We start from the raw sequence: 13,179 nt of genomic DNA, 5'->3' as shown, positions 1-13,179 counted from the left end.
TCCCCGCTGACCCTGTGGAAAGCTGCCAGCTCCTCGGGAGGGGACGGAGGGCAGGAGGTGACACTCCTGCTCCCCCACCTCCCCGGTCGCTTAGAGTCCACCCCCACCACAGCAGACACGCCCATCGGACAGGTGCCGCGAGGAGGGCGGGGACTCTGCAGCACCGGGAACCGAGAGGCACCGAGCACACCTCATACCTGGGTTTGGTCACAGGTCTGGCTGCGAGGACACTCAGGTGAAACACAGGCCCCAGCCTGGTGGTGTGGTGAGTCCCCCCACACCCCCAGGTTCCCATGGTGACCTCAGCTGAGGGCAGCCCCGCAGCGGACGAGGGTGAGGGTGGGCGGGGTGTACTCACCCCACTGCAGGGGGGCCAGCTGCAGGTGCTCCAGGGCCAGCTGGTTCAGGACGCCCTCCACGCTGGCCTCGCCCGTGCGCTTCAGCGAGGGGTGAGCTTCGGTCAAGGAAAACGCGCTCCTGCTGGGCCCCGGGACGGGAGGGGCAGCGCTAGAAGTCTCTGGATAGACTCCAGACAGGAAATCACCTGCAGATATGCAGACATGCCCTCCTCCAACCACCCGAGTCCCCTGAGTGTGCGGGACACAGGCCCCTCCTCCGACCGCAGACCCCGGGAAGGAAGCCACAGCCGGTGAGGAAGCCCAGGGCGGCCCCTGTGACCCCCAGCTGTCCTTGCTGGGGACGCAGAAATGCAGTGTCTTCCTCAATAAATACCACCAGGTGCGTTTCTGACACGTGTGCATTCCCGCTGGCTTCCTGTGTGAGCTCTGCCTCGTGGTGTAATTACACGAGTGTGACAGATGGGCTCTCTGGTGTGAGCTCGTCATGGAGCGAGTATTGGCAGGTAGACTGGGACAGGGCTGAGGCTGAGAACCGGGCGGTGTGGGGGCCCTGAGGAAATGAAGCCCCTAATGGGCTCTGCTCTCCCTCCTCTTTGTGCCACTTGGTAGCTAAGCAGGGGGTGTGGAGACTGAATCCTGGCACCACCACTGGTGAGCGGGGGTGGGTCTCAGTTTCATCTGTAAAATGGGCTCAAGAGTAGCACACCTTCTCAGGCTCCTGGGGAGTGAGTGCAACCCACAGGCAGCGTGGGTGAGCATCACCCCGTGGGGAGTGCTAACCCCACTCTCATTCTCTCCTCCTCCCCGTCTCCCCTACTCTCAGGAACACGGCCATCATTTCTGTGGCCTCAGATGCCACAGCAATCTATCCGTGTTTCTCCCAAAGATAACTCTCTCCCTAAGAAGAGCTTTCCAGATGAAATGCTCTCTACCTCATTACACACGGGGCTGTGTACCGAGCTGATATTACTTGGCTCTGCACTGTGACTCATCTCAGAGCCTGGGACACTCTCGGAGGTGGCTGGGATGCAGCACTAAGACTGGTCCCAGCCACCGCAGCTCGCAGGCCTGCAGGGGACTCGTGTCATCAGCCAGCTCCATCTGTGGCTGTGTCCCTCCCCTTCTCAGGCCACCTCTCAGCGAGGACACCCGTCTCAGTCGAGGGGGTCACCATGGCGGAGGCCCCGCAGGGGGACAAGCGTCTGTGGGGACACAGGGCCCTTGGCTCTGCTGTCTTTGAAAAGCCAAAGCCTCTGTTCCTTACAAGGAGCCAGCCCAGCGGGAAGCCTGTCGGGCACTAGCGTCTGGGCGTCTGTGACCTCAGAGATGACCTGCACAGCCCCTGCCCTGGCCTAAGGCGGGACAGGCACAGGCGACACCATGGACAGGGCAGGACCAGGGGCTCCAGGGCTCCACGCAGCTCTTTCCACCACTGCCAGGGGGGCCCACAAAGCCCCCTCCGCCTCCACGCAGCCCACAGCCAGTGGCTGACTGACAGGGGAGGGTGTTCAGTTCCCACCGGCCTGCGGGGACTCCGGAGAAACAGCCACACTGTCCTCAAGGACCCTCCCCGGGGAGAGACCGCGCCGGCCCCGCCCTGCACCCCGCAGCAGCCCGCCTTGTCCTGTACCACTGGGGGGGGAGGGGGGACAGTCGCCTGTCCACATCTTTGTTTAAGGCTCCGCGACGTGGCACCTTACCTCCTCACTACAGAAATCGCACCAGGCTTTCGAGGCGGGTTGAGCACGGGGCCTGCAGAACAGAAGTGGTGCCCGCGAGCCGCGCCCCACTGAGGAGCTTGGCAGTGATTCGCTGGAGGAGCGAGTCAGAGTGGGAGCCACTGCAAAGCTGCCAGTGGCTCTGGGGCCTTGGGCACCGGCCCGGAGCACACTTCTGTATTAATTTGCTTTCGGCCGGGAGCCATGGAATTCTACAGCTGAGCTAATAAAGCTAATTACCTGCCTCCACACCCCTTTTCGGCCCCAGGAGCCACCCAAGCAGTGTTGTGTCTGGGCCTCAGCCACGCCGTCGGGTCCTGCTGCTTCCTCTGCCGCCGCTGCAGCCAAGGCGACAGTCCCAGCGCCTGCGCCGCTCCTCCTCCTCACATACACAGACCCTGGCACTTGGGGCCAGAGATCAAGAACGGTGATAATGGCGATGATCCCTACCATCATTCCTACCAGCAGGACGTCTCTGCAGGGTCCCCACGGGAGGCCGTGCGTGCAGGACGCGTTTAACACACATCTGCTCCACTTAGTACTATTTTCACCTTAGACTTGAGAACATAGAAAGTGGAAGGTAGGGATGCCATTTCCATTTTAAAGAGTTTTTAATTCAGGACCTTGCAGAGACTAAGGAAGCTGGCACCGCAAGGAAGTGGGGGGATCAGGGCAGTCTGACCCTGGAGCCCCACCTGCAGACACAGGAAACCTGGACGCCAGGAAAGGTGGGGACCCCCCACACACAGGGCCCCCAGGCGCTGGGCCCACCTCTCCTCCAGCTCCCAGGACAGCCCTTGGGGACTCTCCGTGGTGCTGAAGAGCCTGCCTCCCCTTAAGCCAGTGGTTCTCAACCTTCCTAATGCCGCGACCCTTTAATACAGTTCCTCATGTTGTGATGACCCCCAATTTCATTGTTACAAATTGAACATAATTAAAGCATAGTGATTAATCACAAAAACAATATGTAATTATATATGCATTTTCCGATGGCCTTAGGCGACCCCTGTGAAAGGGTCGTTCGACCCCCAAAGGATGAACCCACAGGTTGAGAACCGCTGCCTTAAGCCCTTTCTGGTCGGGGATCTGGGACGCAGCAATTAAGTCTCCAACTAAGTCACAGGTCCTTGTCCCCCCGACCTGCTCCTGTCCCTTCGGAGGGCAGGGAAGGTGACCCTGGGACAGGGGGACTGTGCCATCACTGTCATGTGACCCAGGCTTTGCAAGCCTCGAAGCCACACCCGTGTGTAACGATCGACAGCCCTGTGCTACTGAACCAGAGCGAGTTCCCAGTTCAGGCAGCGTCTGACTGACAGGAACCAGGCTGGGGCCTCACCACTCCCTGCCGCAAAGGCATGGCTCAGTTACCAGGGGTCACTACGGGTCGTCACACCTCCTGCCTGTCACAAACCCTCGGGGGAGTGAGCCAGGACACCCAGCACCCAGCACTGCTTCCCACTCTGGTGCCTGCCGCCAGTGCCCCCTGCCTGGAGCCCCCTTCAGCCTGGCCTTTCTGGTGACCGCCCACCATCTCTGGAGCTCACCTCCACCTTATCTGGGACGCCCTCTCTGATGCACCCCCAGCCCTCCCTCCTCCCTACACTCCTGCTCAGGTGTGCATGCGCCCCCACGTGCCTCCCCTGCAGGGCCCGAATCCACACAGGGTGTTTACCGACACCCAGTCCGTGCGCTGTGGGGGTGCTGAGGATGAAAAACCCACCAAGATGAGGTCCCTCCTGCTTTAAGGAGCCCAGTCTACTTGATAGATCTTATCTCACTGGCCATCCATCACTATAATTACATTTAATTGTTCATCAGTGTTTGTGCAGGGCCTTCTGTTCACAAACATTTGCACGCACACGTCTCAGTTAACCTACTTGCCTTGGGAATTGTGAATGCTCGCTCCGAATCTTTGAAACACATAGCGAGATGCAGGGAAAACGTAGAAGGTTCAAACACCTTCGCTCCCATTGTCTGCTCGGCCATCAGCGGTGAAATATTGGGGGATGTGCTGTAATCAAAGGGCCATTTGAAGCCACTGAGCAGCATTTGAGATCCCATCTGCTTATGTGACTGAAGTTCACCAGGACCCCGTCGGGTACTTTAGAGAAAATGATGGTTCCATCAGTCCTTCCGCTGGGGCCTGTGCTGCCCGGCGGGGGGCCGGACTCTCCTGAGCCCACCTCGCCTCGCCCGGGGGAAGCAGCGCCCTGCTCTCAGCGCCGGCCAAGACACATGGCTGTGAGCCCAGCGGAAAACCCTTCACGGGTGCTCCTAGTGAGCGTCCTGGAGGGGGTGCTGGGCTGGGGGCCGCTCCTCGACATCCCCCAGGACAGCGGCCGTCGGCGCCCATGCACCAGCTCTGCAGGAACCACCAGTGCAGGGGCTCTGCCCAGCCCCACTTTAGCCCAAATAAATGAGCAAGTCGTCATAAATAGAAGTTACGCTGATGGAAAGGTGCTTAGGTAATCAGTGAGCCTCTTCCCCTGACTGTCTCCAGTCTGCACCGGAAACTCTGCTAGCATTCTCACCACAGCAGGGCTGCCAGGGGCTCGGCTCAGCGCCCTGGTGTCAGAGACCAGTGGACGGGGAGTGCCAGGCAGTGTGCTGAGCTGCCAGGGGAGTTGCAGGGCGCCTTGCTGTGGGGCTTGTGGGCTGAGGACCTGGAGAGGCGAGCGTGGGGCCAGGTGAGATGAAGGGAGCACCTCAGGGCAGGGGGTGTACCAGGTAAGGGTGTGCAGGCAGGACCTGTCACTAACACGAGTATCCACCCTGGCAAGAACTCTGGGATCCAAGGCCAGCACCTCCAGCCCAAGACCTTGCCTTGCCCTGAATCGGTGCTTCCTTCGGGGGCCTTGCAGGTGGTGAGAGGCAGAGAAAAATGCCCTCTCTCCAGCCCTCTCTCCCAGCCATGGCATTTCTGAGCTACTTGTGGCAAAATGCAATAGCTGCCCGGCCAGTGTGACTCAGTGGTTGAGTGTCATCCCATGCACCTAGAGGTTGCGGGTTCGATTCCTGGTCAGGGCACATGCCCAGGTTGCAGGCTTGATCCCCAGTGTGGGGCATGCAAGAGGCAGCTGATCCATGATTCTCTCTCATCACTGATGTTTCTATCTCTCTCTCCCTTCCTCTCTGAAATCAGTAAAAGTATATTTTTTAAAAATGCAATAGCTAACCCCTCATGGGTCCCCTCCATGGTCAGAAAGCCCGAGAAGGGGCATCGAGAGCCACGGCCGCGAAAGGATATGATCCGCCACCGGATGCCCAGCTTGCTGTTGATCTCCAGGCCGCGCGCCTCCTGCCTCTGCTCCTCCAGCTGCTTTGGACTCGCAAATTGTCCCTTCTCCCCAGGGGACTCTGGGAAACTCTCAAAGTTGAACTTGTCCACCTGAATCGCCATTCTGAGAGAAGGGGACACAGCAGAGAATTAGTCAGGGGGTGGGGGTCAAGGTCCTCGCTGGCGTGGGAGAATAGCACATGCCAATGTGAGACGACATCATGGGTCATTATCGCAATTCATGATGGTGCGTTCTGAGGAGATGAACTAATAGACCCCCAGGGTAGCTCCAGCTTCAGAGCTGGTTCAACACACACTGTAGGACTGAATCCTCGGTCACACACTCCCACCTCGCGGAAGGCTCGGGCCCCAGAAATGGTACATCTGGAAGAGGATGGGACAGACAGGGCCCGCTGTGAGAACCTCAGAGACTGGCTTTATGCAACCTGGGAGCCCAAAGCCCCTGGGATCTGCAACGCATCATCAGAGCCCCCTGTCACTCCTCATCCTCGGCCAGACAGACTGGCTCACACACACCATGCCTCACTGGCTCCCTGCGCCCACCTGCCCACAGCCAGCCCCTGCACCCGCCTCCCCACAGACAGTCCCTGCCCCCGCCTCCACAGCCAGCCTGCCCACAGCCAGCCCCTGCACCCACCTCCCCACAGGCAGTCCTTACACCCGCCTGCCCACAGCCAGCCCCTGCACCCACCTCCCCACAGGCAGTCCTTACACCCGCCTGCCCACAGCCAGCCCCTGCACCCACCTCCCCACAGGCAGTCCTTACACCCGCCTGCCCACAGCCAGCCCCTGCACCCACCTCCCCACAGGCAGTCCTTACACCCGCCTGCCCACAGCCAGCCCCTGCACCCGCCTGCCCACAGCCAGTCCTTACACCCGCCTGCCCCCTTGTCTTAAGCTACTTCTACCCTACAGGTTCACGCTCCAGTGTCACATCCTCTACAAGACCCACCATTCTGTTGGCTGACCAAGCCCATTTGTAAGATTTTGTGCAGATTAAAGACGACAGTGGATACAAAGTGGCTGGCACAGCGCCCAGTACGTGAAGAACACTCAAAATAGTGGCTGCCATGGTGACTACTGACCCCACGTGCAGAGGAAGAGACCCAGGTGCTGAGGAGGTAAGGAGGCGCCGAAGAGCGCGCAGACCCGGCCGGCAGTTCCGACCCGCCCGCCTGCGCTCCCAGCCCTCCCAGACCATCCCTGCCGCTAATGATCCCGTTCGTCTTTGATGAGTCAGAGTGAAGTAGAATTAATACGACGACTGACTGCCAATTTTCATGTTTCATTTTATGGCCAAATGTGTCAGTAATAGTCAAGAGTTGGCACGAAAGAAAGGTGCTGAGATGTTCAAAGAGTCTATTAAAGAAAGTGCTGGTCTTAAATGCCGCATCGTGTGATTCAGTCTTTAAACAGCTGAAGACCTCGCCCCAGACGTCTTAACGATGACATTTAAATACAAACCACGGAGTCGGATTTAGAGGGACCCTCCCCTCCGAAGTAAATTGAACTTCCCTTGGGAGGTGATGGATAGTTAGGAGGCGTGACCTGTGGGAGTCCGTGTGGCGTGAGTGCTGGTCTTAAATGCCGCATCGTGTGATTCAGTCTTTAAACAGCTGAAGACCTCGCCCCAGACGTCTTAACGATGACATTTAAATACAAACCACGGAGTCGGATTTAGAGGGACCCTCCCCTCCGAAGTAAATTGAACTTCCCTTGGGAGGTGATGGATAGTTAGGAGGCGTGACCTGTGGGAGTCCGTGTGGCGTGACCTGCGGGAGTCCGTGTGGCGTGTTACACGGGAGTCGGCATGACCTGTGACCTGCGGGAGTCCGTGTGGCGTGTTACACGGGAGTCCTTGTGGCATGACCTGTGGGAGTCAGTGTGGCGTGTCCTGTGGGAGTCAGTGTGGCGTGTCCTGCGGGAGTCCGTGTGGTGTGTCATGCGGGAGTCTATGTGGCCTCTTGCTGCTAAGGCAGCCTCTGCTGAATCCTCAGGTGTGGAACTAGCTGCAGGGACCCGGGAGGAGACCCCAGACGGTGCAGAGGAGGCGCCTGTGCATGCACTATCTCATTTTACACTCAGGGGGACCTGTGTCACCACCCCCATCACAGAGGGTGAGCTGAGATAAAGTACTGTACTGCAGTCACAGGAGACAAAGAGCCAAGCTCTAAGGCATGCTCATGGCCCTGCATGGACGCTGGCTGGCCCCTCCCCACAGCTCCACCCTCCAGACGCTAACTCCATGCACCCCTCAGTCCCCGCCGGGCAGGGCCTTGCTCAGGGACCTCGCTGCACCCCAGCCCACCTGCCTTCCTGGGGAGAAGAGCGGAGAGGTGGACTGTCAGGTGGTGGTCAGAGCCATGACACAGGTGCTCAAGGTGCTATGGGGGTGCAGGAAGGGACAACCAGTGCTGCCGGGCAACCTCGGGGGCAGCTGGGAAGCCGGCTGGCGGAGCTGAGGGGGCAGGGCAGGCGGGGGGCCAAGGGGAGGCCATCCCAGAAGGGCTTGTCACTGCCGGGAGCGGGATGTGGTGGAGCGGGACTGTGGCCGCCGACCTGGGCGTTGCTCAGGCCAGACGGGGGACACGAGGAGGGGCTGACGGGACCAGTTTTCAGTTCCAGGGCCCCATCCAAACCAGAGCCGCCAGCAGGAAGACAAGTTCCCGAGGCGCGGCTTCTCCAGGGATTTATACGTCGGCATCGCCTGAGTATCATCTGTGTGCAAAGTAGCATTCATGCAACCTTCAACAAACGGCTCTGTCAACAAAACCCCAGGACCTATTTATAGAACTCGGGTTGAGAACTAAAGAAGACGCCTTTAGAAAATAAAAACTAGAACCCATTTCCAGAAGCCAACATTCCTTCCAAGAGGCTTACGTACCAGGGAGGCATGAAAGCTTCCCAGTGACAATCTCTAGTGCTTGCGGCCTTCCTCGGGCCGGGCACTAAGCTCCCTGCCCTTGCGTCCCGCAGGGGCTGCAGCGAGAGGAGCCGGGCCTGTGCCAAGTCTCCGGGGCTTCTCCCCTCACCCGGTGCAACCCAAGTGTGGGCAGGGGAGTCCCGGCTTACAGATGGGGGACTGAGGCTCCAAAGGAACTGCCAGCGTCATGAGGGTTGCAGACAGGGAGGCAGAGATCCCATGAGTAGAGTCAGCGGGATGCGAGGCGAGGAGGGAGGGGAGCGGCAGGAAGTGTCCGAGCCCGGCCTGAACTAGGCCAGCGCTGACCACGTGCCTGCATTGCCGGCCACCTGTGCCGGGGGAGCTGCAAGGCAGCAGGCTGCGAGCAGGAGGGCCAGGAGGAGGCCGGGATGGGGACATGGTGGGGCCCAGAGGTCTGGACGGGGCACAGCTGGCAGCCAGGGGAGGTCTAAGCAGGGAATGGCACCACTGGCAGCTGGAGTGAAGGTGAGGAAGGGCGGCGCTGACCGAGGTGCTGAATTCAAGGAGTCTGGCAGGGCCTGGTGAGCAGAGCCCAGAAAGATCCTGGAGACCTGAACCTGAGTGGGAGGGGTGGGGAGAAGTGGGCGCTCCTCAACGCCCAGACCTTGGCCTTCTCCCCGAGGTACCCACATCAGTCCTCGTTATTTCAAAGACCAGCTATTCCAATGCAGCTCTTGGCATGACTGCACCGTCAACAAGCCAGCAGGACACACCAGCCTGCACTCACACCACCAAGGGAGGGGCCAAAGCGGCTCCCCGCACCCTGACTGCGCGCCAGGGCACCAGCCTCTGGGATCCGGACCCCACCGGGGTCTCCCCCGCTCCCACTGCCAGCATCACCCCCACGTCTTGCTCATCGAGACGGGAACACTCAGCACCCGTTGGTCTAGCCCAGGTCTCAGCCCCACCTTCCCGGCTAAGCGCCCCTCCTACCCCCTGTGCTCCCAGTGTCTCCGATCAAGCTCATCAAAAAACCCAGCATCGCAGGCACAGGCCTCCCCAGTGGGCGGAGAGAGACGATCTGTCCTCCCCTGCCCAGCGGCCGGCACATGGCCTGGCACACAATAGGTGCTGTAGAAACACTGGCTGAGCTAAGAGGCACCAGCAGGCGTGCATGTGGCTGGAGCCTTCTCCTCCCAGAGGGAGCTGCTCAGTGCAGAGCTGATTGGCTAAGGAGGGAAGTGCCCCATTTTGTTAACAAAATGCCTCAATCATACTAAATCAGTTGCCATTAGTAAAAAAGGACTATTACATCTAATTACACATTTCATCGATTCTGAATTAAACCTCCTATTCCCTAAATTAAATGAGAAAAGCAAACAAGAACAGGAAACGCTCACATTTCCCTTGCAAACCATCGAAGGGTGTGTGCCAAGCTCAGGGAGGGGCCCCAAGTCTGCTTACCCCCCCTCATGTCCAGCGCTCGGGGCTGCGGAGACACGGACACCTGGACATGCACCCACGTCTGTGTCACTCGGGTCGGTCAGTGGCCCCCGGAGCACTTTCTAGCTGTAAGAACAGGGACGAGCTGAGAGTGCAGTCGTGAGGTTGAAGATGCCGCAGGCCACGTGCTAAGTACCGAGCATGCACACTAACAGCGGTACCTGGCCTGTGGAGTGCTCACCTGAGACGGGGGCAGTAGGTGAGGGGCTCTTCCGTGCGGCAGTCCTGGGTGAGGAGGTCTGTCTAACCCTCTGTTACCCACAGGTGACACAAAGGTGACACCTAGCATTGCAGATGACACGTGGGTGTTGAACAAGTGTGGATCACCTGGACACCACAGATGCGCTGGGTGAGGGGATGATGCTCACGGGGGGCTGTGCCCCTGGGGTCTTGTGCCCTGTTTTAACTTGCATCTACCTCCCTCCGACTCCTGCAAGGGACAGGCTGTGGGCCAGGGCAAGAGCCGTGGCAGCCTGGGGTTGGCCTATAATGTCAGGAGTTGTGAGAACAGCTAAGTGCCTGCTAGTGGCCTCTCGGGCAGCCTCCCCTCACAGGTGGGCGCTGGCTCAGATCACATCGAAAACAAGGGCGGTCACGGCGAGATCAAAGCTCTGGCATGAGCTCTGGTTTCCATTCAGGAGGCCAACAGCAGCGCTCGCGGCCTCAAGGAGACAGAAGCGCTATTTATACCCAACTTGTTCCGGCCACGGCGCTAAAAGGGCAGAAACGTCACAGTGACGAGACGAACGTTCAAAGACAGCCTCGATCCCCCCCGACCTGCCATACAGTGAGAGGTGCCCACGGGGAGAGAGCTCAGGCCTCACGGGGAGGGAGCTCAGGCCCCACGGGGAGGGAGCTCAGATGGGAACGTTCCCGGAAGAGGCTCAGAGAGGAAAGAGGCACACGGAGGCCACGCGGGCCAGCAGGAGGAGGATGACACAGAGGTACCTCCAGTGCTCACCGTGCGGTGCAGCACACACGTGGTAACCTGTGGACTCGCCACAACCCACTAGTGCCCCTGGCACAGAGGCAGAAACCAAGGCAGGGCAGGACCGCGCCTGCTAGCATCGGCCCTCAGGCACCAGAGCCTTCTGGCTTCCCGGCCCCGCGGGATGGGCACAGGCAGCCAGCCCTGCTCTCATCCTCCCACCTCCCAGCTGCCCAGGGGGTCCAGGCAGGGGCCTGCAGACGATGCCAACCACACCTCCACAACATGAACCTGGGGAGCTCGGCCGTCCGCTCGGAACAGGAGGAATGAGTAGTAGATACCAGCCTCAGCCTGAACACCCGCCCTCAAGGACCACGTTACCCAATCCTCACAGCCCCTCAGGAGCAGGTGTGACACCCGTTTCACAGAGGAGGAGCCTGAGGACTGTGGGTTAGTGATGGGCCAGTGCAGGCGACGGCGGTCCTCACACTCGGGGTTTCACTGTGGGATCACGTGGTGCGTCCAGGAAGAAGGCGAACACTCCCAGGCCTGGCACACTCCTCGGGCACGTAGCTAACACAGCGGCACCCGGAAGCCCAGCATCGGTGATGGTCCAGGAGAAAGGGAAGGAGTCGTTGCTCTCTCGGCGCAAACTAAGCCATCCCGAGGCCCCCGGAGCTCCCCTCTCCCCCTATCTGTCTGCACAGGCCATGAGCTTGGGACTGTCCCATCTGCAGAGCCAGCACCATGCAGGCCAGGCACAGGTAGCCCCCAGACAGCGCAGGTCTGTATTCTGTCAGCCTGTCAGTGAGGGTCACGTGTCCGGGGCCGGAGGAGGGAGGGGAACGCAAAGGCGGCGAATGAGAAACTCGGGCGCTTCACCCTGTAACATGGCTGTGATTTATTGCTCTATCGTGATGACAATGGCCTGCCAGAGAGACTGCGAAACAAAGAATAAAAGCACACGTCCATGTTGGGAACCTGGCTCTGGGGGATTTACGCCTCGATGCTTTCCCTTACTCGCGGGCAATCTGTGGAGTGTGTGGGAGCACCGGGAGCAGCGACACGACACAACATGGGAGGAAAGGCACAGGGTCCAGGCGCACTGGTGGAGCCTCAGTGGAGACCGCGTCCTGGCTGAGCCGTGGTGCCCAAGAGCCCACAACAGCAACGTGTGCGGGCAGGGCGCTCATGGCAGCCAGTGAAGGGGCCGTGGGTGCACTCCCCGTCCTGTCCTCACCGAGAGGCCGAAGAACACACACAGTCAAGACAGAAGTGAACAAAACCATGCTCGTGCCCACCCAGCAGGTACGAGCGACCATGCAGCGAGCAACCTCGGATACACATTCCACTCAGGAGCATGAGCTACCTCCCCACATGGGCCAGGCTGTCCGTCGCACAAGTCGCCACCTATTTACAATTCTGAAATCAGAGAGTATTCAATCTGGTTGACAACAGGCATGTCACGTGTTTTTAGGGGCAAGTGTGCTGATGTCTGCAACGTACTTTAAAATCCATGAACAAATATCATGGATTTAAAAAGATGTAGATATATAAATAGGTATATAAAAACTAAAGGCCCAGGGCATGAAATTCATGCATGGGTAGGATCCCTAGGCCTGGCCAGCAATCAGGGCCAATCTACGGGGCAACCGGCAGGGCAATGGGGGGAGGGGGCCCCCACTGGCACCTGCCTTAGCTGGCCTGGCGTTGCCTGCTCGCCGGCCCCACCCCCCGCCACCGCCAGTTGGGGCCTGCGGGCTGGGGGCAGCTCCTACGTTAAGCATCTGCCCCCTGGTGGTCCGTGTGCGTCATAGCGACCGGTCGTTCCACCATTCGGTCAATTTGCATATTAGGTTTTTATTAAATAGGATACAGGGTATCCACCCAAAAAATGTATACACACACTATGAATTAATTATAAAGGCAGTGTTTATTAAAACATTTCATTTTCACTTAACAGCTATCAGCTATTAAAGTGTATACACATTTTTTGCGACACCATATATATGTGTGTGCGTGTGTGTATACAGATACGTGATAAAGCTACTATAGCAAAACAGTAATGACAAATCTAGGTGGGGGGTTTACCAGTATTCACTGTGAAATTCTTTTTGCTGCATGTTTGAAATTTTTCATAATAAAAAAATTAAAAAAATCAATCATTGCCTTCAGTGGCCGCCCAGAACACCTGAGACGGGAGGGGCAGTGTGCGTCTGCAGGGAAGTGGCTGTGCAGTGGCTCCCGCATCTGCCTCAGGAACTCCACTCCAGCCCCTTCTAAGAAAAACCTCAGGACTGGCTCCAAGGTCAGTCTTTCTAGTTGGCAGCAAAGGGCTCTGAAGGCCAGAGAGTCTCAGAGAAATAATCAAAGCCCAGAGCATTGATTCGCTTAAGCACCATTTCCACGGCCACCAGCGGAGAAACGGCACCGTGAAGCTCCTCGGGCAGAGCCGGAGTGCACACCGTCACCGTGTCCCGCGCCATCAC

At 58.8% G+C, this 13,179-nt stretch overlaps 1 protein-coding gene across 5 annotated transcripts in view; it reads right to left on the bottom strand.

Annotated features, from left to right (window-relative positions):
• Positions 1-13,179, bottom strand: part of TRAPPC9 (trafficking protein particle complex 9) — a 169,490-nt gene that overhangs the window by 34,440 nt on the left and 121,871 nt on the right. For all 5 annotated transcript variants that reach the window (XM_015561498.1, XM_006753258.2, XM_006753260.2 and 2 more), the window contains 2 exons: positions 5,325-5,478; positions 359-449 (listed from right to left, as the gene is read on the bottom strand). In XM_015561498.1, coding sequence (XP_015416984.1) covers positions 359-449; positions 5,325-5,478 — 245 coding nt within the window. The remainder of the gene's footprint in view (positions 1-358; positions 450-5,324; positions 5,479-13,179) is intronic.

Source organism: Myotis davidii, unplaced genomic scaffold (assembly GCF_000327345.1).
Source record: "Myotis davidii unplaced genomic scaffold, ASM32734v1 scaffold30, whole genome shotgun sequence".
NCBI classification, from domain to species: Eukaryota; Metazoa; Chordata; class Mammalia; order Chiroptera; family Vespertilionidae; genus Myotis; species Myotis davidii.
This window is presented reverse-complemented; position numbering and strand designations above follow the sequence as displayed.